Consider the following 25,343-nt stretch of genomic DNA (forward strand, 5'->3'; position numbering starts at 1 on the left):
CCAAAGAGTAAGAAGAAGGAAACAGGAAGACATTAACAAGAAACATTTGTACATAATCTCTTTTTACAACCTATGGAAAATAACCATATAACCATAGGAAATATCGTTCCCTATGCCACACAACTGCAAAAGAATTGGAAATGGAATGGAATTTGTTTGCTTTCATTTACTTAACATATAAATGTTAGCATGTTTAGCTAACTAGCTTAGCACCGACTGTGTTAATGTATATGAATTAACGTAAATTTATGTTTACAGGTGAAGCCAAATTTGCTGCTGGAAAGCCATCATGGTGTGTAAGAATCATAAACTGGGACACCAATACGCATGACTGCTGTGATTGGTTCAGTGTAAAAATGACAAAGGTGGTGTAACGAGCTTCGTTTCAGCACTGCAGCAGAATCTGCCCTTTATAAATTGCCAGTTCAATGCAGGATACGTAAGCTCCCGTTACACCTTATCATCATGTAAAAAAGCAGGATGTATTAATTATGCTGCAAAGTTGTTCCGCCCCTGAGCTGTGTGTATGTGAATAGCCCTGTATGTTTACAAGTCGTGCCTCTTGTGCTTTTGCAACGCTGTGCAAAATCACATCCTGAGACGACCTATATTACGCCGTTGCTGATTCAATGTAAAAGAACAAAGGCGTAGTGATGGCAGAGCTTTCACGCTACTAGCCTCTTTACTTTGTGTGTGTATTTAAGATCCCTTCACGAGCACTTTTGTCAAGACCAAGCTGTAAAATAAGTTCAGCATGTCTTTTAATTAAAATAAACTTAAAGACAAAAATGAGTTGTCAGAGGTTGTATGCTGTTTTTTTAAATACTAAACAAATATGATTAAATTCAAAAAGCCCTAAAAGCTTTTTCTGAATTACTCTATTGATGCGTTATTCACTAAAAACCTGGAGAGAACATTTCAATCTGGCAGCAAGAAAGTGGATGACATTCTGCTCTGTTCTTTTAATGGAAAACAGAGGGAGAATCGTAAAAGGAAACCCACATTTCCTGTAGGGCTGGTGTGTGACGTACACAAGGAACAGGAACAGGAATGTGACATCAGCGGCAGGAACCCGCATGAGGGATCAGCCTGAGCCAAGGCAAACACGCACTCTCACACATCTCAGCCAGGAAAAGATGTGGCCCAGGGTCAGAGAGGCAGTAACAGGGGAAGGGAGGGATGTCCCCTGCTTTGACTCCGTCACCATACCACCCAGTTAGCCTTGTCTAAAATCCCCTTCTCCAACGATTTAATAGATCCCAGCAGTTGTTGTGACTTTTATTCCCCTCGTAAAGAAAGGAAGGAAAAACCAAGGCCACAAAGTAAGCTGTCTTTGCGAGCAGCATTATCATCATGTCAACTATTAATACAACAGCTGATCCAGATGTAGCTAGAAGACACACTGTTGAATGAATGAATGAATGAATGACGTGGTACGCTACTTTTGCAGTGTAGCGCTGTACATTTCTCTCGGGGGTTAGCTCTGGTGTAGTAAGGAGTTATTGAAGTGTAGAGTATCTGAACAGAACAGATAAGGGGGAATTCATTTCACAACCATCAGTAATAATTGGTGGCACATGAAACTCTGCTAAAAAATCTTTTGGTGAACTATGAGCAGGGTCAACGATTTTAACAAAAATAAAAAAAGGAAGACAGAAGATGACTTGGCATGATGTGCTGACCACTTTGCAGAAAGGAGTTGGCATATTGCCATTTAGATTAAGTAAGTATTGTGTTGAGGAAATGATTTTATGCTGAAATAGCCATTCTCTATAGAGCTTAGTGATGCGGGGTCTGCTGTGGGGGGGGGGGGGGGGGGGGGGGGGGGGGGGTGAAGGTCATCTGCTGGATGCATTGACTCATATCTAAGACAATTCTACCAGGGGCTTACGGTATGTGCAGTCTTTCTGAACCATCATGGTTCGGTGCATGAAGTCAGACAACTGAGTGGAGAAAAAAAACAGTCACACCTGACAGTAATCAGTCCCCAACTCATGTGGCAGTCGCGCTCCGAGGTACCACACTGTGACCTATGCATACACTACTAAATTCTTCATTACTGACAAACTATCAATGCACAATGTTTCTGTATCTGTTTTTTTTTTTGTCTGTATTGATTCATGGAGAAAAATCATCCAATGCATAAAGACAGTAAGATTATTTTGACATTTCTGTTGTTGAGTCACCACAGACAACTTCAGAGATATCCTGCTGTGATATGTTTGAATTCATGTTAAGTGCTCTCTGAGATTCTTCTATTTACGTCATTGCTAATACATGTGTAACATCTCCAGCCAGAGCAATGATCCTCTCTACTACTACTATCCTGATGTTGAAGCTTAATAAACTCATATTAAGTGCCTTAAATTCACAAACACGAAGCTGCTCTTTCAAATAGCAGCAGCAGCATCTGGAATAAGCATGAACAAACACACAAAAGCCCATTTTACATTTGAAACAGCATCCAAAGTCTCAAAGATCACAGTGTTTCATACCTGGAGCATCTTCCAGACAGGTGCTGAAACGTGCAGCAGAAACACGATGATGCACTTCCAAAGTCTTCCACTGGGTTAACGTCGAACTACCGCCTTTTTCTTTCATCCGGTTTGCGGCAGGTAGGTTGAAAGCCCGCCTTCAAAATAAAAGCCCATACCAAAAGCTAAGATACAAAATCTAGAAATAAATAAGTCTTTACACAGAAAGTTGTGGACAGATTGTTAAAAAAAATTGAAAGCCACCTTGTTTGTCTTTTAAGGCGTGAGTTAGGCAACAACATGTTCAAATTCTGAAAATTAAATAGGCCTATATACACTTTCTTGTCAGAGTTGCTGAATTTATTTGAAGACAAGACAAACAGTAAAATTATGACTTCTAATGTCCTTTGTAAACATGCTTGACAGTTTACCGATAGCATGTCCTAGATCAACTCTCACATGCTCTTTTGACCATAATTGAGCAGCTTGAGTTTCCTGGAAAATAAAGCCAAGAATATTATTATAAAAACTTTGGTGCTTTCACTTTCAGTTTTGTCTTAAAAGAAACTGGGGGAAAATACTCTTTCACTTTAATGATTCAAACATCTGTCACCATCTTACTGACTGTGTTAGTACTCCTTTCAGCCTTTATTTGTAACAGTTTGATGATTTTCTAATCGTTGTGTCATACGTACATTTATTCCCAGCCAGCATGGGCTTCCATGACGCCATGAATTTAAACGCTCCAGGATCAGAGTGTATAGTATGCCTATTCATTGTCGTGGAACAGTCAAAAAATAAAAATAAACACTAATTAAACAGACTATCTTGTCTTCTTTTCCAAGCTCTTGAGAAAAAGTTAGCTAGCTTAAACACATCAAACATAAACAGACAGTTGTTGCTGCTCTTCTGTCCACCACCCCAACATTCATCCAAATCACAAAATAGTATTGCTATAATTTCAGAACCTAAAACCTCTGGGTCAATGCTGTCAGAGTCAGCATCTAAAGAAATATGAGCCATGTGTATTAGAGAATCATAGATACTAAATCATTTTTGCTGGATTTCAGACACCTTTGGAATACATAATAAGGCCTTCGAAGTTCAAAAGAGGATAATGATGTGAATAATTAAGAATACAGCCTTCCTCCTCTATTTTTACCTGCTGGTCTTAATCTCTCTTTCTAACTTGGGCACAAATGAGCACAATATATATATCTGTATCTACTCACTTCTCTCTTCATATCTTTACTATTATGTCACTGATAGACATTTTTCTGTATGTCCAGCACATGTTTGAAAAATTGATAATAAAGATGACTTTGACATGTCAGCAGTGGTAAAGGTCACCTTTTGCTAGTTTGCCTTTTTAGAACAATCGCCCCTGACAATGTTTTCCATTGTCCTTTTCCCAAATACTGACCCTACATCAGATGAAACAACTCTTTTTCTTTCCAGCTCTTACATCACATGAGGCCATGCCTTTACATGAATCACTATTATATGATTTAAGTTTGTAATTATTCAGGAGCATCTTTTTTATCCAAGATTTGTAGACCTTGTGAAGAGAGACGGCAAAGACTTCAGATAGAGATTATTACTTACACCTTTGAGATTACTTACAGAGTAAAGTGAATGGCTCACGCTGCAATTAAAGATGTGCAATCAGCACATTTTGGCCTTTAGAGTGAAGCAGCCTTTTGATCTCTCGCTGCTGCCCCAGATTCCAGCATGCAATCAGGAGGTTAGTGAGATGACGTTTCACTCTCTCTTTCTCTCTCTCTGTCTCTACGGGGTTTCTCAGAGTAGCTGCCAAGTGAGTCCTGTCTATCTGTACACCACACTCTTTTGTATACACACAATCACAGGCACACAACACAAAACAACCATCTAACAAGGCTGCTTTAGCTCTCATTGTCTGAGTGTGTGTATGAAAACAGCTAAGAGTGTGGCAGGGTGCCAGGCTCTACAGTATGCATTTCCCTGAACCAGTGTTGTCTGCTGTTTATGTGTGTATGAATTGATTTGATGTGTATATGCTCATGTCTATGTCCATGTCTTACATTGCTATCCCTATGCAATTCCATTTTTCCTCTTACCTCGCTGACCCATAATTCTGCCAGCCAATAAAAACAATAAAGATCTGTACTGACATATAAATAGCCTGTCTTCTAAGTACATGTGCAGAGAACATGTTCACTTCTTTTAAACCATCACAGTCAAGCCACATACATTTTTTAAACGGTGTGCTGGAATGCTTACTAATCCTATCAGCACTTGTCTCAGATGGTATGACAGTTATGCAAACTATTACTGAGGACATAAGAGAACAATGTGCACATTTCTTGCACAGGTAATGTAACTTTAGTTCAACTATCTGAAACAATAAGATGGGCATTAAACCTTACAACTGTTTTCTCATTATCTGGTGATACATTATCTTAGCATGATGTTAAATGCATGAACTACGTTTTTGTTTTCAAAATATTAAAGGTGTCATGTAGCCAAGAGGAGGCATGAAATGGCATTTTTTGTACACGTTACAATTATAATCAATCAGAGAAAGAGGATGAAGAGAAGTATTTTTTTTTCCAGTTTGTCCAGCCTGGACATTTAAAATAGTCTCAAATGCAACACTTTAAAATGTGGAACAATTAGTTCAAACAAAAAAGTGATTTTCAATAAACTTTATTTTTGTCCCATTTCCCCCTACACGTTTCATAGAAAAAGTGATTGGAATTGAACATTTCCTTGTGTCAAGACCGTAACATTTACACAACAATAAATAAAAAAACATGTATAAATAAAAAATAAATAAACAGGACATTATGTGCCAAAAAAATAAGGACTCTTCTTAATTGGCAGATGGCTTACACAATGTTGGGTTTTTGAAAACACATGTACGTAATACTTGCATTCCAGGTCACAGTTTTTAGGATACAACTCTGGGTCGAGAAAGCAATGTAAACCGATAAGGATTACAGTACAGTACAACAGCGTACAATGTTTTCTTTTTTTAAATAGATATTACTGGGATATATATTTATGATACCAGTTATTCTAAAAGCTTATACCAGGTAGTGAGAGTGTAGTGCTATTGGACTTACTTTCAAACTTGGCTCAAAGTACAAAGTAAATCCCACCTAGAAAACCCACCTCTGTTTGTATCCAGCTTGACATTCACAAAGGGTTGTTATTGCACTATACAGACATCCCTCAGAAAGGCACTTTAACACCCCCCCCTCCCCACCCCTACTTTCCAACCAACTGTTTTGTTTACCTGCATGTGTGGCACACACTCAACTTCAGTATGTGAATTTAAAACGGAATCATTTTAAAAACCTACAAAGAAAATTTGGTAGTTAGTTAAAAACAAATAAAACAACATGTGTTTGTAAAAAGGATTCACTTTCCAGATGAATTTACAAAAAAACAAAAAAACGAGTGCAATATTGTGTTGCTCCCATAGCCCCGTTATCATGCCGTGTACCAGGTCAGTGAAAAATGTCTAATAACTAACAAAAAAGACAAGTGATGATGGAGCTGAAGCAGCAAACCTTTGCATCACTGTCATCAAATAAAGCCAGGAATGTTATTTGTGCATGTGAGGTCAAGATTGTAATGTGATCCTATAGCTGGCTCAATAATTCTTTGTTAAAATGAAAAAAAAAAAAAAAAAAAAAAAAAAAGGACAAAGAGAGTGTGCACCATAATCCAAATAGGCCAGAAACCAACCGAGGGTAGGAGGGTCCTTTTCTCTCTAACCAAACCACAGCTCTTCCCAAAGCATCTCTGCTGTAAAGCCACAGTTCCAGTGCAAGTCAACGCCAGTAAGTGAGCTTGCTGCTAAAAAAACTTTTGGAAAACTGAGCCTAAAAGCATTCCAGCTACAAGATTATCCTTGTTCCTTTGCAAGCAAAAAGGACAACTTTAGTGTTAAGATACTGTTTGGGAGACCATGCCTGGGTTATCAGCTGTAACAGGAAGCTGATGTTGCAGGGTTGGGAGCTGGCTTAGAAAGGTCCAGCCAAGAAGCAGTGGTTTTGAGTGAAGGAAAGGTGAATGAGAGTTGTGGTGTTTATTTAGGCATCTGCCTGTAAGGGATCCATCATTTCAAGCCAAGTAGGAGTCTCTTATTTTAGGTATCAATACCTTCCAGGTGGACACCTTTGAGGCATAAGCTGAACAGGCACTAATCCTTGAGGCAGATGCTGCATGGGGGCAACTTCCTGACTGCTTGATGTTTATCAAGGTCAATCCATGTGATAAACAGCAGCATAAGCACCAGTCAAGGCAAAAATATCTGCTCAACTTCTCTGAGCATCTTTCCATCCGTTGGCTCCTCCCGGCACTGCCTTGAGGAATATAATCAAACAGTCAGGCTGCCTAAGAAGAGGTTTTAACCAGTCAGAGTGCCTCGAAGGCATCTGCCACTCAGGCAGCCTGGGAGGCACTGATCGGTGCTCTCAGGCATCGGCATGGTGTTGGAGCAGCTGGACCACGTATCGCAGTCGGTGTCTGAGCTCCGAGGTGCAGCCCATCTCAGCCAGCATGCTGAGGAGGTAAGTGCATGAGACGCGCTCCCGGCTGATGTAGGTGAGCAGATAGGAGTCATCGGTTGACTTGCACAGGATGATCTTTGTGTGGTCTGTGTAAAAGTTTACCTAAGAAAAAAAAGGGATGAAAAACAGTATTAATATGAGAAGAAAAACAAAAAAACTTTCCATTATTGCACTATTTCTTTTTTAAATGCATCTTTGATTGAGTTTTCCCGAACCTGCAAGGTGCCATTGTTGAAGAGCATGACAAGAGCGTGGTCGGTCTTCACCCACTGCAGCAGCAAAGGAGGAGGACCTGAGACTTGCTCCTCACAATGCAGATCCCCACCCTTGAAGAAGACAGAAAAAAAACTCCAAGTTTACAAAATGCCATAAAAAAAATTAAAGAAATTCTCAGATTGCTCTTTCACAAAATTTGAAAATCTACTAAAGTTAATTTTATCACCTTGTCTCAGTAGCTCTTTATAAACAGTATTAAATATACAGTATAGTTAAACAAATGGCTGCACTCTTCGAGCCAATATAACCTAGTTCTCATACCTCCATTAGGTTTTGCTCCATGTAGTTCGCCATGAGCTCGACTATTTGTTTCTGGCTGCGAAGCTGCTCAGGTAGAGAGGCGGCAGGGAAATTGAAGTGTTTGTTGTTGGTCAAGCAGTAGTGGACCGTCCTGTTTGGAGGGAGAAGAAGAACAATGTTTTTTACACATTACAATGATTCCAAGGGTAGGGTTTGTTAACTGGGGTTATGTGACTCAAGTCAATAACTTGGCTGACTAAAGCACATTCGCCAATGTTTACACGACACCTTCAGTAAATACTGCAGCACTTTAAAGTACTTACTTGCGTTGGTTACAAAGACTGAGATGTGTTCCCTCATTGAAGAGCACACCGATGCTTTGGTTGGAGAGCTGATAGCCAAAACCATATTTGTTGGAGTAGTCCACCCATTTAGTGACCCACAGGAAGGACTGAGGCCTGGACAAACAGGGCGGGTTTCTGGTGGCTGGGGACAATGAGACATAGCCGTTAGTATATACGAGGGAAATAGTAATGTTTTTATTTCCAAAGTCAGAAAGAAAACATACTACTATTGTTAAGAGAGCTCTTCATTTAAGAAGGTTCTCTAGGTTACATGAGTCAGCAGATATTCAGAGGTTCTAAAGAGAAGGCTGGAACAAGACGATCTGGTTGATTAAAATTGAATGCTTCTGCATAATTTGTTATACAACCCAAAAAAAAAAAAAAAAAAAAAAAAGAATAGTTCATGTAGGAGGAAGCGGTACTGCTTTTTGTGTCCAATACCAGTTGATAAAAAATTAAACAGCATCCCTTTACCGTCTTGAGGTTTACATAAAACTGACTGGCTGCAGTATTACATCTTTAGCAAGCTGTGGCCTATAAATGCTCTTTCATTCTTTAGGACTCAGCATTATTTGCGCTCTCCTACCTGCAGGCATGGTGGCCAGGCAGCTGTTGAGAACTTTCATGGCTGATTCAGCGACAGCTGCAGGGGTCAGGACGTCCTCACATGCTGGAGACAAAACAAATAAGTAAGTCAACCTATTCTCCTAAGACACAAGGAATCAAAAATGCTATGACATTCATGTGCAAGAGGAGAAAGTATAGCGCCTTACGTTCACTGCTGCTGGCCATGGTGCCCTTGAAGGAGCGGGAGATGGACTTCCTGGATTCCTCCTCAGCAGGAGTTTGTTCTAGAGGCACAGAGCTGACCAGTTGACCGGTGGGAGAGGGAACCTGAGCAGCAAAAAACAGAAACAAAAATGTATTTAACACACATTCATGACAAACCAACATGAAGTTATAGCACAAGACAGAAAGAAGAAAGTACCCACAGAATTAAGAACTGTGTGAGACATTCAGTGTTCTATAAATGTTTGCACAACTGCCTCACCTTTGTGGGTCGAAATTAAGACTGCAACCTGGTTTTGTAATTTATATATTAGACTACAGCGCAAACCACTGTTGCTTCACTGGTTTTCAATGTTTGAACTGTGTGAATCTCATTGCAACTTAACTAGGGCAAAACTACTTTTAGCAACACAGTTTCCTCTGTGTGCTTTGTACACACCCTACAAATTTCATCAGTAGTTTCTATTGTCATGTAACCACAAAGCAGTTTGTGAGAATAATCTGCTAGTAATCTTTTGGTTGGCAAGAAAAACTACAAAAAAGAGAAAGAGTTGAAACAAAGTAGATGTCAAAACTCTGTTTGTGCCCCTTGACAACAACCTGGTTTCTCATTATCAAGCAGTCAGAGAAATATTCACACCGAGGAGTAAACAATGTAGTTCTTTTGGGCTCTATAAATAGCAGCTCGACCATACTGATCAGGGATTGGCCAACTGAGCTTCCTGCTGTCGTGGCATTTAGTGTCAGTTCCCATTCTCAATTTGTTTCAAATTAATCCATAAATGGAAAATAGTCAGTCATAGAATGCAAACTGTAAAAAAGGATTGATGAGAAGAGTACGCACCAACAGTTTCCTCAAATACTAGAAAGAAAACTGCCCTCAAAACAAACATTTCTCCTCTGAAATTCACTCCTCTGCTGACAAGCTGAAGGACTTCTGGGACCACACAGATTCTTACACTGCAGTCTCAGAAACAAAAGCTACAAAAACACATTCCTAAATCTCTTTAGGAAGCACAATTCCTTTGTATAATTAAAAGCATAATCCATTATTCAAAGAGAATGTTACATAAGCACTTTTTTTTTTTGCCACAGAGGATGTCTTCGGTATCAAGTCCCACAAGTAGAACACAAGTACTGATTTTCACTGTTCTTATTAGTAGCTTGAAGTACCCTATTTTGGTCTGCTGTGAACAAGGTGCCATTTTGTTTTCTTGCAGAAGTAGGACACAGAAAGAGATGAAAGACGCACCTCGTTGGGTCCCACTGTCTTGTAGCTGATCTGTCGGTTGATGGAACATTTGACAATGCCAGAAACCAGCTTGGAAATGTCTTTGTCATCTTTTTCTTCACATGGAATTTTCTCAACTGCAAAAAACAAGATTCATGCACTATAGTCAAAACAAATATATATATATATATATATATATATAAGTACACAAGTATTCTTAGATGTACTCAATTTAAAAGAAAACCAAAACTAAATACAACCTTGTGTATGAACTTTACTAGATATTAATTCTCATAATGCATGAAAAAGTTACTGTATGAAAAAGGTACAACATTCAGGGAAAGACAAATATGTAACCAAGAGTTGACGTGTGAAACATTTGACCTACTCTTCTACTGTCACCTGACTGTGCTGCTGCTTACCTTTTGCCTTCTTCTTCCCAAACAGGCTCTTAGCCATTTTAGTGAAGAATTTCTTGGCAGGGCTTGGGGGATGGAGCTCTGGCACCATCACACAGCTGCTTGGAGGAAGCTTATCAGGAGTGAAACCCTAGAAGAGGAAATAAAAAGAGGCAAGGGAGCAAAGCAGACAAGGTGAGGAAGATGCAGAGGGAATGGAGCCGAGTCGACGCACGGCTCATTTCAAGTGAAAAGAGGATGATACATCAAGTGCTGGCATGTCATATTCTGTTCTAGTTTCAAGTGCCCACACAAAAAAAAAAAAAGCATTATGAAGAGCTGATGGTTTAAAAAGTATGTAAAGCAATAAAATACTGCATTTTTGCATACTTTGGTGAAGAACTCGTGGTTGAGGATTTGATCCAGGGAGAGTCTGTCGCTGGGGTTTTTCTGCAGGATGCCTGAGATGAGTTTCTGTGCAGCGGGGGAAAGCGAGGATGGCAAGTTGTACCGGACTTCCTTTATACACTTGTATGTCTCCTTTAGGTCAAGAGTCTCAAAAGGAGGGTTTCCACACATCAGCGTGTACCTGAACGGGACAAAACAAGACAACAATGAGAGAACTCAAAAAAAAAAGGATTCAGACCACAATCAATGTGGGAAATGCGTCGTCATTACCACACTGACTGAAATAAGAAAACAAAACCCTGCTCAACAACATTCTACAAATGTACATGTAATTTCACACATGACTGGACCAAAGCAACTCACATCACACATCCGAGAGACCAGACGTCAGACTCTGTGCCGTGACCCTGCCTGTTGAGCACCTCAGGAGCCAGGTAGTTAGGGGTGCCACAGATTGTTCTGAGAAAAAGAAATAGCAGGATTCATTTAAAAACCCAGTACTGTAAATGTTCTCCAGTTTTGTAAAAAAGGCATCATCAAGACAAGGAAGTGGTTGTTTAAGGCTTATTTTTTTTTTTCTCCTGCCCTCATTCCTCTGGTATTTGCCAGGCAAGCGTCAAACAGGTAGTGAAACTCTGCTCTGAGGGCTACGCTCAGCCGCCACCTGGAAACCGGTTTAGTTAGGGACTTACTGCAGAGTAGTGGGAGGAAGTGTGTGCTTAGAAAACCGACGTAATGGTTTTAGGTTCACGTGTGTTTTAGAAAGCTTAGAAAGGGGCTGATGTTCAGGTACATTGGTGATACGTTTATGTATTTGAATCACTTAAGTCGCAATGCAAACACTGTTCAACTTCAAAAATCAGTTACCAAAATTATAATACTCAAAAAAAGTAGGAAAATATTTGTACTTTTTCCTCTGCTCGACTGTCTCCAGCTTTGCAGCGAGGCCGAAGTCTCCCAGCCGCAGCTCCATGTTCTCGTTGACAAAGAAGTTGCCTGAAAGAGACAATAACATTTGTCCAGTCAGCATTCCGCACGTAACATGTGCCTGCCCGGAGTCATAGCAGATTCCTGGGATTCTTTAGGGGTTTCAGCTCACATACCTAGCTTGAGGTCTCTGTGCAGGATTCCTCTGCTGTGTAGGTACTTGAGGCCGGATATAATCTGTCGGAGGTAATAACGTACTTCTGGCTCTGTGAGCGTGTGTCTCGCCTTCCAAATGTGGGCCAGGGACTGCAGAGACAGAGCAATGAATGAACTGTCAACATCACATCTGTCAGTTTGACTGCGCGCACACACACACACAGCTGCAGAATCACAGAAATTAGATGCTGATGTCAGAATCCGTGGCATTGGACTGATACATGATTTCAATCTTTTATTAATCCAGTTTGAAGTACGAGTGCAGACGCTATTGTGCCACTGTGGAACAAGCTGTGTACGTGCAAGCAAAGCACAAGCAAGCTGTGCAGCCTGTTCTAGAAATTTCTCTCAAGACTCACCTTCCGACTGCAGAGCTCAAGGAATATGTAGATGTTTTCTTGGTCTTCGAAATGATGAGAGAATTTCACCACATGCTTGTGCGACAGGGTTTTGTGCAGCTCGATCTCGTTCGTAATCTGTTAAATCAGAGGACACGTCAATCTGTGTTCACATTTCAAAACACAAGCCGGATATTGAATTCAAGACACTGCATGGTCCTCTGTGCAGAATATAAACAAGCGTAATCGTGTACCTTGTCCCTCTGGTGCGGTTTGGACACCCTGCTCTGTGGAATCACCTTCACAGCATACATTTTATTGTTAGAGAGGTCTGTCATCTCGTAGCATCGAGCAAAGCCGCCCTTGGGGGAGAGACAAACAGGATGATCAGTTAACAAAAGCAGCAGGTTGAAAACCTGCAAAGGCCATAAATTATCTGCCTCAATTGTAAATCTTTGATCCTCGGAGCAATAAGTGTTCATCAGTCAAAATGTTTAGAAGGCACTTAGCCAAGTCTGACAAACTGGTGTGGAGGGAAATCAATAATCAATCCAGTTTAAGCATTCTAAAAGGGTTAACTATTCAGCTGCATCATTTTGTAATCAGCTGCACAGCATCTTTTAACTGCCTTTGGTGATCTCATGTACTTCTAAACACCGACGATAAACCTCTTATATCATGTTTGCAGCTGCTTATTCCTGCACATTTCTGACTACAATCAGGATTATGTAGGCTTGAGGACGTGAGGGATGAGGCAGACAGAGCCGCTGCATTCATTAACCGTGAAATTGACGGAGACATTTCCAGCTCTGCGGCAGGCAGCACACACACAGAGAGAGAGAGAGAAGGGGAAACGACTTGGCTGGCAGCCCGATGCAGCGTATCGATGACGAGCAACATGTTGATACAGCCGCTCATTCATACATGGCACATACTATGTTAAAATCATTACAGAGGAGAACTGATAGAGGAGACGGGGGGGCCGTGGCGTAGTCAGGGAGATGTTTTCGACAGAGTAGTCGTCTGCGATGCCATTCAAATCCAAGGATTATTGTAAATGATCATTTTGGGGGCTATTATAGAAAGGGGTTGGCATGTGCGCACAGGAGCTGGGCACACCTTGCGCCTGAATCATTCAGCAACGACGCACGGCAGGGGGAGATTGGCCACATCCACCACGAGGTCATACCCTCTACCAGCATTATTACCACACCTGGAACCTGGCTTGTGATTAGGCCACTTATAATCATCGACAGCTTTGGTATCAACCCAACACAAACTCTATCAGAGATACATCATCCGCCTCAGATATAACGCCCCAAAAAAAAAAAAAAACTGACGTGAAGCCAAATAAGCACATGTTTGAAATATTAAAATCAGTCTCCGTACCTTTCCCAGAAGCTTCCCTTTGCTGTAGGATCTTCCTGTTTTGGAGTCTGTCACTACCTGGGCCAGCTCCGGTTTGATTTGGTCGGCTTTATTCCTGCTGGTTTTCACCGCGACAGGGACCCGTTGGGGTCCACGTTCCGGAACAGGCTTAAATAAATCCGCGTTCATGGTGTGACACGAAATTCGCTGCGCTGCAGTGAAACAACCGGTATCCATTGAACACAGCGGTGTCAAAATCAAAGTGTTTGTAAATATATATATAAATAAATATCCCTTCGCTTGTTTTCTCAGCAGTTGGTCTAGTGCGTACGGATGTATCCGGCACAGCCAACTCTATCCATCTGGCGTGTCTGCGCCGAGCTCCATGCGCCTTTATAAACCAGCAGCAACGTCACGGAGCAGGGGGCGGGGGGAGGAGGCGCACTGCCGGAGAAAGTCCAGACGATTTGCTCAGACTGACTCAGTCAAAAAAAAAAAATTGCAGCTGGAGTATATGAAAAACGTGAATGAAAGAGCTCATGAAAACGGAAATAGTTCACCTCACGTTGATGTAACTCATGTCTTTTGAGCTGTTGTAAGCCGAGCGGGGGGGGGGGTCATCTTAAACTAAAACTTTACTGAAGTTTTAAGACAGTTCTTTTAAGAAGAGGAAGGTTTGCCACGATTATCATGAATCTTTTTCTTGGTTGGTAAAATGCTCACGTGTGCTGCAAATGACTAATTACATTAATAATCACCAAATCTAATGTCCAGCTTATGTAAACGCATCCCGAGCATACAGGGGATTGTATACTATGGATGAAATTAAATATGGCCCCATTTCCATTTGTCCACAAGTATATAATTAATTATGTTCATCAATATCTCACATATAAAACTATGGCTATGAGACTTTTAATTTAACAGCTCAAGTGTAGGCTCATATCCTACCACACTTCTCAGAATGAATACAAAGAAACCCTAAAATGTTCTTAATAAAACCTTGGTTTACAATTCCCCCAGAATGCGTCTGTGAAATGCCCAGACAAATACCCCCATGAAAACTGTTGATCGCGGCCGCCACCTGGTGGACAAAACGTACAGCTGGGTTGCCAATGCCTAGCAGGAATTAAGAATAAATTCATCAATAATTACTAATTCTAAGTCTGTCTGCTATGACTTCATATAATAAAGACACAATGGTTGATTTAAATGTCCTGGATTTAAACAATAACCTAAGGGATCTATTTTTTTTTATTACTTATATATTAAGGTGAGGGTTTCTTCGGATTAAAAGTACAGCTTGGGTTTAAAAACGGTGTCCTTTTATGTAGATCTATCTTACATTAAAAGACCAATGCTTTGTGCACAAGCATTCCTTTCTTAATTGTGACAAGCCAAGCGTAGACATTTTTTGCAGACAACACTGAACATAATCACCTTGGATCACAAAATCAGAGGAAAATAAGACTCAAGATGTATATTTGAGAGAACTTCATGAACAGCCTGAAGTCAGGCGACAGCACGTGTGACAGATTCAAGATCAAATAATTAACTAAATGAAAGAACAGACATTTTACATACAACATGTTTGAGGGAAATCGTGAACAGGACTCGAAGAGTAACATTACAGAGTTACACAGGACACATTTTAGTGCATTATGGATCAGGAATGGGTATTTATGGAATGACAAGGAATATGATATGTAGAGTTTAGAGTGACGTCTTTGGTAAATGAACAGTGGAAAACAACAGGAACATCAGCTCAATACAGACACACAGGTTCAATATTAGGTGGTGACTGTCTAAAAATGTTGTGTTCATCATGCTCTAATTCATACTAAGAGCACCTACTGACAATTTCTTCTGTTAAAAAAGAAACTGCTCTGTGGTCCCATTACACATCATATCAGACTTCAACTAAATGAGTGATGCATTTGTGGGATTTCTTGCTGTGTACAATGTTGCCATCTGCTGGCCAACGCCCTTCTGAATGAACACGCATTCACTAACAGGTTTATGCATCAAGTCCAAGGAATACAAAAACATGTGTTGCTGTTAATTCCAGGGCCAAAATAAGTCCAGAAGGAGACTTTTTGTTTCATTTCTAATGATGTTGTGGAATGATGTAATATATACTGGACTTATGTTTCAACCCATCAATTACAATATTCAAGTCATGTCAATAAATCCCTGGCAGCTCTCACTCTGTGTATAACAGTGGGTGCACTTCAGAAGTCCATCATGTCTCCTACTCCTCCTTGCATTTTCTTCTCTTGGGACTCTGACCACGCTTTGTTGATGGTTCTCTTCATCTCGTCGTCTCCGTCCGAGTAAATCTTCTTCAGCATGGTCATCAGGCCCTCGCTGGGGTCCGCGTTGGCATCTGCACTGGGTTTGCTGTTGAGGACAACATGGTGACAACTTGTTCCTCATTCTCATTCTGTACGCATGCAACCATGCTGCATCATAAACAGTGACACCAGGCACAGAAATACGGTACTGCACTGCAGCTGAATGCCACAAATCTGTTGTTCCTGCTAAAAGGTGATTGAGAACTCTATTTTCAAACCAGAACCATAAACTATAAACTATCTGAACTTTACTTTTAGATTTTGGCGACTTTTATATGCGGCTTAAACCAGGTGCTGATCTGACTTTTTTGCAACGCATCCTCAGTTTGAACAGTCATATTGGAATTAATACGACTTATTTGCCACAAAAAAATAGTCAGTCATCATAATTCTGCACTGGCACTGACATAGTTAAAGTACACATCTATGTCTGTGGAGGCAGCCTCAGAACCATCTACCAGTTCGGGGTCAGACACACCTTCATACAAAAGTAACAGCCATTGTTTGACAAATTGCCATGATTAAAAAAGTGTCCCTCTTTACCCTCATCCCTGATATCATCTTTGTGAATTCACTGGCTTTGACCTGACAGACTTATGCTGCCTGTTGTGGCCTCCATACATGCCCTCCTGTATGACAGCATGCTGTATCTGATGTTTTTATTCATGTTCTCTTGTAGATGTGGATCAGTTAATGAGTGTGACATATTCACACTTGAATCTATAATTGGCCAGATTTTTTTTTTTTTTTCAGAATGTGATGTTCATTATGCTAACTGTTTTACGAAACTGCACACACAATTGAGTTATAAGCTACTGACAATAAATCGACATCAGTAGTTGTTATGATGCTCAACATGTGCGTAATTATACATGTTGCATATGCCCTGCAAAAGTAAACTCCTTTATGATTCAGTGGCCTCATCATTCAGATGCCATTGAAATGGAATCAATATCTTTTATTCTATGAACTTACTCTTTCTCTTTAGACAGCTTCTCCACCTTCGTTAGACAGTCCCACTTCTTTGTTGTCTGCTTCTTGCACATGAGCAGAATCATGTCTGTTTTGATCTGTTGACAGGAGAAAAAAATAGTTTAAGATCTCTAGTCTAAATAAGCCAACAAGTCTCTCTCTTGAAGTTAGTAGTTTGGCTTTAGGGGTATATACAAGTGGACACTGGGCCTTAATTTTGCAGCTGGCAAACAAAAGTAACTATTAGACAGCAATGTTTTCTGTTGCAGTCGAAGGATTTGAAAAAAATAAAAACAGCTGCTGAGCAGAAACGTAGCTTTAAGAACTTGTGGTAGCATCAGTAGAAAATCAGGATTGATATGTTTTGGAGATGACTTTCTGTCCAGCAGTGACGGCAAAATGCTTATTTTAGTAAAACTGTAGACAAAAAAAACCAACTTCCAGAACTTTCTGCTAGTCTTGGATGAGACTTCATCAGAAATGGCTCCAAGATGTAAAGAGGTGTAAAACTGTCCAATTATCATGAAGTGACTGAAATATTGTAATTGATTTGTCACATTTACAGCTTCCACATATTTCATTCCATATTGGATTTTAAAAAACGCTTTGACTGATGAGTCACCTTCTTATAGCTGTCCTTTTCATCGATTGGATATAACAGGTTGAGGACGGTCATCTGATGGTTTTTCCCATCCAGCTCCTTTACCAAAACAGAATACGACCTGTCGAAGAGAGAGTGAGCAAATCAAACAGTATGAACACAATGAACCAAAACAATGAACACCGTGTATTTTAGCATGATGTTGAACATCAACTCACCCTTCTGTGAAGTTGACCTCCACGTTTTCCGCCGGAATTTTGTGAACATCCTTCAATGTAAGGTAAATTTTGACAAACTTTTCGGACTGGTCCCACGCTGTAGAGAAGATGCAAAAGTGTTAGAAATATTGAGATACCTTTCCAGGTCTGGCACTGTTCCTATCGATTACACTTTTGCATAACTGACAGGTAGTTATAAACCAGCAGAAATAAACAAAAGCACCATACCATAGTTGGTGATCTTGACTGTGTATTTTGCTCTAGAGGCAGCAGATGGGTCGGCCTCTCTCCTGGCTTGCTGCTCTTTCTGTTGCCGTTTGGCCGCAAGCTCCTTCTCCACCTTCTTCTTCTCCTGCTGCAGTAGCTCCTGGACCCGTTTCCTCTCTGCCTTCTCCAAGAGCGACCCCAGCTCTTGCAAATCCGCCTCCAGCTGGTTGATCTACATTTGTAATAGAGAGTTAAAAACCACAGAGATATGTTTATTAACGATAAGTTGGATAGAACCTCTAACTTAGACGATATGTAAAACTACAAACATGTGTTTCCCCTCAGCCTACTTTCTATAGCTTAACAGTTCTTCAACAGAAAAAGAACAAATGATTCACTGGAACCTAACACCGCAAATGACAAAACACCATGTTGCTTGTTTGAGGAAGAAGATAGCTGCTCAAATGCCACAAAAAGTTTTAACTCGTCACAGGTAGGCGGGGGCCACACCCACATATATACATTTCAACACCAATAGGCTGATAGGCTAGGCTCAGGTGTGGTCAAAGATGCAAAAATGTCAGAGTCCCAATGTCCCAAACACATCTATAATTCTTAAAGGTTTCACATCATGCCTTGATTTGATTCCTTTGAATGAAGAATACATAGGATGGTTTATTTTTCTGGAATCAAAACACCCCCCCCCCCGGTTCTGGTGGAGGCATAAAAGGATGTGTGTACATGAGCATTTAGTCTCACTCATTCACATGTTTAAAAAAAACTGATGGCAACGCCCTTGGGAGCAAAATAAAGTTTAGTGTCTTGGAGACAAATCATTGCTAGAATGTTCTGCAGCCACTGCTAATTTTCTGATTGCCGACCAGCCTTTAAAACATCCTAAAACCAGACCTGAGAGGACACCGATAACCATATTTAGACAATTACTGATCAGTTCCATTTAGATATTAAACAAAAAATAGGTTGAATAGATTAAAATGCTGAGAACTTCTCCGGTTCTCAGTGGCTATCTTACTAGCTCTGATGGCTAATGTTAGCTTTCACTGTTGTGAAATAATTATGAAGTACAATTCAGGTAGAACAATACGAAGCTATTAGCGTGTGCTTAGTAAATAATTAAAAAAATACTGTATACCTGTTCGGTTAGAGCCATTTAAGCTTTGCTTTTCTCAGTTATCTACGCAAAGTTCAAGGGACGCTTCTCGTCTGTACTAGCCTAGAGCAATACTTCCACAGCATCTGAGTTCTTAGCTCTTCTTCTTTTTTAGATGGTGGACAGCAAGCAAGCCTATGGGCGCACTACTGCCACCTGTAGGGCCAATTTGAAGTTACAATACAAGCTACAATTCACTTAGCAGCTTTTTTATTCAAAGCGGCGTACATCAGAGAGTAAGTACAACACTAATACATTCATACACCGCCACTGAAGCAGCGGGAGCAATGCGGGGGTTAAGTGTCTTGCCCAAGGACACATCGGACATGTTGCTCAGCTGGGGATTGAACCGTAAACCTTCCGATTGGGGGACCACAACTGAGCTACAGCCGCCCCAATTTGAAGGCATTCTTAAAAAAAAAAGAAAATATCTATAAAAAAACTGTTGTTTATACTTTCATGATTCAAGAATAAGCATGACTTTTATCACATGGCTTAATTCTCATCATCATATTTTTTACTTTACACTGTAACTTACACTAACTTGAATGGATGCTGAAATATTCCAACATTTTAAAGATTTATTTTTTTGGGGGGCTTTTTGTGCCTTTAATGGAGAGATAGGACAGTGGATAGAGTCGGAAATCAGAGAGAGGGAGTGGGGAATGACGTGCGGGAAGGAGGCCACGGGTGGGATGTGAACCCGGGCCGCCCGCTTGGGACGACAGCCTCCATACATGGGGGCGCGCGCACTAACCACTGCTCCACCAGCGCCCCAATATTCCAACATTTTAACATAAATGTAACATCAATACATTTATCAGAGTATCGTAAATAATACATATAATTCATAATGGCATGGTTGGGAGTCAAGGGGTTTTGCAACATAGCCAAGAGACATACTTGAACATGAGTATGTATCTATTTCATTGAAATGTGTTACGAAGACTTTGTCCACTGTATGTGGTAATAACAATGGCAGGACACATTCATTCGTTTTCCTCTGATGAGAGACTCTGTATGAACTTGTCTATTTAACAAAAAGGAAGTCATTCAATATTTATTCATACATTTAGGAGTAAAATAATGTACAGGAACATTTGCTTCAGTTAGGAGACACATTACCATTTCTCTTTACATTTGTATTTGGATGTTCTTCATAGGAGCCATAAGCAAAAAAAAACAAAAACCTACAGACCAGCAGAGACAACAATCAGAAAGTTATCACTGTAGACTCACTTTAAACATGAACACCTTCCGTGCTTCAGTGGGTCTTGGTGGTACTGGTTTATCACTGTTAATACATCTGAAGACTCTAGACATTAAAAGTTCGAAATAACTATGCATGAAAACTGATATCCTCCTTTCCTGATGTTTATGATCCAGTCCAACGGTAGCATAACGGATCCCCAGTCACCACCGTGCCCTCTGAATCCCCGATATCTGGTTGTGGTCGGCTAAGTGACGGAATACAATCCTGCTCAGTCGCCACCTCCGTTTCACTCCCCGAGGTCTTGAAGTCATCACACACCTGTTGCGTATTCTCACAGGGCAGCTGTCCCGTGGTAGTGCTGCAATTTCTTTATCTGCCACCTCCTGCAAAGATTTTTAAATGCAGAAATATTTATTGTCTGTAATCATAAATGAAAAAGCTTTGTTATGAGTCACCTGCTTAATGGTCACACACTGTGATAGTTTCACTGTTATTGATGACTTGTATTCAAAATGATCTTTTACTCATAAAAAGGAGAAGATTTTTCACAAAGGATATCCTGAAGCACACCCGACTATCGATGAAAAGTCAGATGTTACATTATACCTGAAGTTCTTTGGGAAGGATGCTATTCTTCCTCAGTGCATTGATCCGTAGCCTTTCATCGGCATACTCAAAAGCCATCTGTCTTCTCTTGAGGTCTCTCAGCATCCTCCAGTCAACATAGTAACTCCTCACCTGCTCCACCGCCCCCCAGCAACTCCTCAGGGCCTGAACACAGTGTTCAAACAGCTGTTAGTGGTTGTCAGACAATCATTTCCCCAGGGGGACAACAGACTATTTATTTGATTTTAATTGCTGACTTATCACTGTAGTAATTTCAAGCTTTTAAATTATTTCAGTGTATATATTTTATTGTTCTTATTGCTCTTTCATTGATTTTATTTTCTGCAGTAGCTTTATCTCATTTCTCGTTGTTCATCATTTATGTATGTTTTCTCGGCATCATTGTAAATGGAGGGTCACCCTCAATGATCTCTCCGAGAACTTAAATAAAGGTTGATGATGATGACACAAGTGGCTTAGATGCAAATTGAATAATTTAAAGACATTTCATTTTGACTTATTCATACTGTCACATGTACAGGTAAAGTACAGACCAAGCATGGATCTTAAGGAATGACTCAGCTCATGTTCTCACTAATTGTCATTGTAGCATTAGATTCTACTATTGTACCTTCCCGGCAAAATGAAGTAATATTGATGGAGACATCATTTTCTCTTCGGTCGCTCAGACTGACATATCAAGCAGAAATGTGCAGAGGATTTTACGATGCAACACAGGTCAAAAGCTGGCATTTGCAGGCACAGTTACCTTATTTAAAATATTTTATGAAGAAATATTTCAATGCATCTGTAGCTAATAAAACGCTAACCATGCCACTAGGGTAAAAAACAAACAAACAACGGAGTTATTTGTGAACGTATTAAAGAAGCTGTCTCTTGGCATGTTAAGTAAGTCATGTCGGAAAGGTAACCACCACAAATGTCGCTTTCTCTATCGCAACCATTTAATTTGCGAGATAGCATTACCCTAAGTCTATAGTCGCTCACAAAATAACACAATTATAAGCAAGTTACCTGCTTTGGGGCGCAAACAGAAGAATAAAGGGCATTCAACCCTAAACATACTACCCTGTGGGCCGCCATGTTGAATGCTTTCTGTGCGACTACCAAGGGAGGATAATAAAACACAGATAATATCGCCACCTGTCGACCAGGAGTGTGGAATGATACATTCATTTAAAGTTTGCTTATCAGTGAAATGGCCTAAATCCCTCCCATTTTTTTCCACAATTTTGTCGCACTATAAAGTGTTACTTAGAGAAGTTTGTATGCAATACATGCTAGTTTACATTTAGGTTCACAGGTGCCCATCCAAGGTTTGGTCTGGATTTGAATTGTAAACCCCTTGTAGTACCTTTTTTTAACCAGCAAGAGGCGGTGACGAGCTACGAGTAGAATCCTGTTCCCCATTTTTCCTCAAACTCAGCAAAGCAGTAGGATACCTCTTCAAACTGAATCAAATCATCATGTCTGCCTGAAATCCTATTCTTAAATCTTCTAAAACCCAGACACCCCTGAACATAGAAACAATGGAACATGTGTTTTAAGGAAGGCTTACTGTACATATAAAACAGCACACTGCGGTCTTCTTCCAACATGTGGTTCAGCAGGGCACTGTCTTAAAACCCCTTTTATAGAAACATAAAATTGACAATGGCCACAGATTCCAACAAGTTTTCTTAAAGAATCCCCTTTATTGTGGAGCTGTGGGGGGGATAAATATTAACACATGACAAACACTTCCTCTATAAAGATCAACATTATGTTGCGTGCTGGAAAGTCTTTAAGGCCTCAGAGCATTGAAATAAATGGCAACTAACGGGTGATGAAGTGCATCCATGTTGCTTGCAGATAGTCTAGTTCTGTTTGTAAAAACTGGCAACATTATAATCACTGTTATTGAATGTAGAGGTGTATTTTTTTTACATTTATTTTTCATACCAGAGGCCAATACCACACTTTTTATATTTACGCACATTTGCATTTAGTGTTGATAAATCCCACCTCTGCTGTGGTAACAACACACCCCTTTCACATAAATATTATGTATTATTCCACAGAATAATGGCAAAGAGAGCAAAGAAAAGGAGCTTCATAACGACCAAAATAAAGTAGGATGAGGTTAATTTAAAAAATAATTGTAAAATAAAAAGTTTGTATCTCTCGTGCTCAGCGAACCAAATAAATGATTAGTCTGTTGACTTAGTGGGGAAGTTACTAATGAATGAAAATATGCTGCAGGGGGGAAGGTGACAAATGCTGTAAATTATTTTGGGTCAGAGAAAATAAACCAAGAAGAAGAGGTTTGATATTTAGCTCAGTGCAAAAAAAACAAAACAAAAAACACACCACTGCACACAAGCAGGAAGTATCTGCAACTTGATGATAACAGAATACCACACAGTTTTCACCCCAAGACACCCCGTTTTCAGCATTATATGTGACACAGCTCTCTCTGGGATCAGGCTGTGACACTCTCTAACAGGACAAGCTGGACCACACAAATCAGTGTTGCGCTCAAAATCTTCTAAGAAGGCAAGTTGAGCCAGGGCACAACATCTTAAATGCCTGCCGCAGCTGTCTTTTAAAGGGTTTGACACCAATAAGGCAAAATGTCTGATTCAAAAAAAAAAAAAAAAAAAAATCAGAGTGCATACGTGAAAATGGCCAAAGTTGACCAAAAGTTAGGTTGAGAGAACGTTTTCAATTTGGAAACCACTATCACTGTGCTTCGAATTTTCCCTTCAGTAACCAATCGGGTATGCCATTGAGTCCATGTTTTATTCAATCAATAATGACTGTAAAAAAAAAAACGTGAACGTGATTCATAAGCTGTTATTTTAGTTTTAAGACACTTCAGAGGATCAACATGTTTAGCTCCAATTCTGGCATCAGCAGGAATCTGTCCTTAATTATATCAAAATCTCTGCAGCTATTCTGTTTGAAAGCCCAAGATATTATGAATTGAATGTATGTATGCATGTATGAGGCTTTAACCAAGTTCCATGACAACAGCAATCAGGTGCGTTGGAGCTGTTGTGTGCAGCCCTGATTGCTTCACATGGGACCAATGTTGAGAATGGTCTCTGGATACCTGGACTTTTAAACATTGTAAGTAGTGAATAGAAATAATTGTAGAATAAAACTACAGTGTCTTGTCAGCTGGATTCAATGGAGAAACTGAATAATGGTGTAATGTAGACAGATGCCCTAACAGCAGTGCAGTCGAGTGCTTCACAGGGGATCAAGACCTCAGACTGGATCACAGCAAAGATTTGGGAGATTTGGGAACAAAGCTCTGCAATATAAAATGATGTGTGTCTGGGACATTGTAAGATCACTTAGAATCACAGCAGGCAAGTGTCCTCAGCCATAAAAATGACAGCAGTGCAGTGAGCTTGGTTGGGAGGGGTTAAATGAGACTAAGACAACTAAGGGCACTGACTACGCTTAGGTATTGAAGTACCAATCTAAAACCACATGAAACATCTGAAATTCTACATGTAGTAATCTCATTATCATTCAACAATGGACAGATGTAGTGTCCTTGTAATGTTCTGAAAGTTAGGCCATGTGAAACCTGGAAACCTCTGTTTCCTCTAATAAGCACCAGACAGACAGCCATAGGCAACCAGCCGACCTTTCTGGTGTTCATCAAGTCCACAATATACTATGAAAGTGAACTTTTCTTTTATAATGCCCTAAACAAGGTGATTGTAAACAAGGAACTTCTGGCTGAACAAACAACTGGTGCACAAAGACTTGCAAATGGCTCCCAAAGATAGGCTTCATTATTTGCTATACAAATAAAAGAACATAACGTTTCGAGCCTGGCCGGGGCTCTTCATCAGGTGCTGTGATTTTGACTCAGCACTTAATAATAATAAGAATGCATTAGACTTTTATAGCGCTTTTCTAAGTACTCAAAGAAGCTTAACAAAGAATAACAACAAAACAGTGTAAACAATACAACAAAGAAATAATGTAAGAGAAGGAGGATAACCTAAATACGTGATGTGCATGTGCTGACTTTTCTGAACAAACAACTGCTCAGATGTTGAATGTATTTCTTTGGGATGAAAATAACACTGATTTCAGAAGGCGGGAAAGTGGCATTTTATTTTTCCTTTGACTACAGAAATATTGAGGTGTGAAAAAGATGCAGGCAAAGAAACACATTTCCAGAGATATATGTCTAAACTCTAGGGTAAACATATACATACAACACAACTTAATCAAATAATAAACAATAAACAAATCGAATCGTTTCTGTTGTGTCATAATTTCTGAACTATTCAACCATCCTTTCAAAATAAAACACAGCCCACCTAATAAGACAGTACTATAGTTTGGAGTAAAAATCCTGTAGTAGTCACATATGTCTGATTGAAAACGGAGCTTAGCTCTGG

At 40.1% G+C, this 25,343-nt stretch overlaps 3 protein-coding genes across 3 annotated transcripts; all 3 read right to left on the minus strand.

The window, feature by feature from the left end:
* Positions 1-5,146: 5,146 nt before the first annotated feature.
* On the minus strand, positions 5,147-13,947 carry plk3 (polo-like kinase 3 (Drosophila)). Its single transcript, XM_061044649.1, has 15 exons — positions 13,593-13,947; positions 12,458-12,565; positions 12,225-12,341; positions 11,826-11,955; positions 11,631-11,718; positions 11,086-11,181; positions 10,705-10,903; positions 10,339-10,465; positions 9,938-10,053; positions 8,670-8,790; positions 8,483-8,566; positions 7,876-8,038; positions 7,574-7,703; positions 7,252-7,362; positions 5,147-7,138 (listed from the first exon to the last, which is right to left on the minus strand). The coding sequence occupies exons 1-15, from the start codon at positions 13,806-13,808 to the stop codon at positions 6,941-6,943; spliced, it is 2,004 nt and encodes a 667-aa protein (XP_060900632.1). The 5' UTR covers positions 13,809-13,947; the 3' UTR covers positions 5,147-6,940.
* A 1,089-nt stretch (positions 13,948-15,036) lies between these two features.
* Positions 15,037-19,185, minus strand: cacybp (calcyclin binding protein). Its single transcript, XM_061044650.1, has 6 exons — positions 19,077-19,185; positions 17,945-18,155; positions 17,717-17,813; positions 17,520-17,619; positions 16,901-16,995; positions 15,037-15,971 (listed from the first exon to the last, which is right to left on the minus strand). Exons 1-6 carry the CDS (start codon positions 19,092-19,094, stop codon positions 15,803-15,805), a joined length of 690 nt encoding a protein of 229 aa, XP_060900633.1. The 5' UTR covers positions 19,095-19,185; the 3' UTR covers positions 15,037-15,802.
* A 963-nt stretch (positions 19,186-20,148) lies between these two features.
* On the minus strand, positions 20,149-22,054 carry mrps14 (mitochondrial ribosomal protein S14). The gene is made up of 3 exons (XM_061044651.1): positions 21,949-22,054; positions 20,914-21,078; positions 20,149-20,690 (listed from the first exon to the last, which is right to left on the minus strand). The coding sequence occupies exons 1-3, from the start codon at positions 22,015-22,017 to the stop codon at positions 20,508-20,510; spliced, it is 417 nt and encodes a 138-aa protein (XP_060900634.1). The 5' UTR covers positions 22,018-22,054; the 3' UTR covers positions 20,149-20,507.
* Positions 22,055-25,343: the final 3,289 nt, after the last annotated feature.

The sequence above is a fragment of the Labrus mixtus genome, chromosome 8 (genome assembly GCF_963584025.1).
Source record: "Labrus mixtus chromosome 8, fLabMix1.1, whole genome shotgun sequence".
Lineage (NCBI taxonomy): Eukaryota > Metazoa > Chordata > Actinopteri > Labriformes > Labridae > Labrus > Labrus mixtus.

Coding starts and splice junctions, on each gene's coding strand:
- mrps14 (XM_061044651.1), bottom strand. CDS start 22,017: ATGGCGGCCCACAGGGTAGTATGTTTAGGGTTGAATGCCCTTTATTCT. Junction 21,079..21,948: donor CTGTTTGCGCCCCAAAGCAG/GTAACTTGCTTA, acceptor CACTGTGTTCAG/GCCCTGAGGAGTTGCTGGGG. Junction 20,691..20,913: donor TCCTTCCCAAAGAACTTCAG/GTATAATGTAAC, acceptor AAATCTTTGCAG/GAGGTGGCAGATAAAGAAAT.
- cacybp (XM_061044650.1), bottom strand. Junction 17,814..17,944: donor AGTCAAGATCACCAACTATG/GTATGGTGCTTT, acceptor TCTTCTCTACAG/CGTGGGACCAGTCCGAAAAG. Junction 16,996..17,519: donor AAAAGGACAGCTATAAGAAG/GTGACTCATCAG, acceptor TCCTGTCAACAG/ATCAAAACAGACATGATTCT.
- plk3 (XM_061044649.1), bottom strand. CDS start 13,808: ATGGATACCGGTTGTTTCACTGCAGCGCAGCGAATTTCGTGTCACACC. Junction 10,904..11,085: donor TGGTCTCTCGGATGTGTGAT/GTGAGTTGCTTT, acceptor TGTCCCGTTCAG/GTACACGCTGATGTGTGGAA. Junction 10,466..10,704: donor ACCACGAGTTCTTCACCAAA/GTATGCAAAAAT, acceptor TTCCTCTTCTAG/GGTTTCACTCCTGATAAGCT.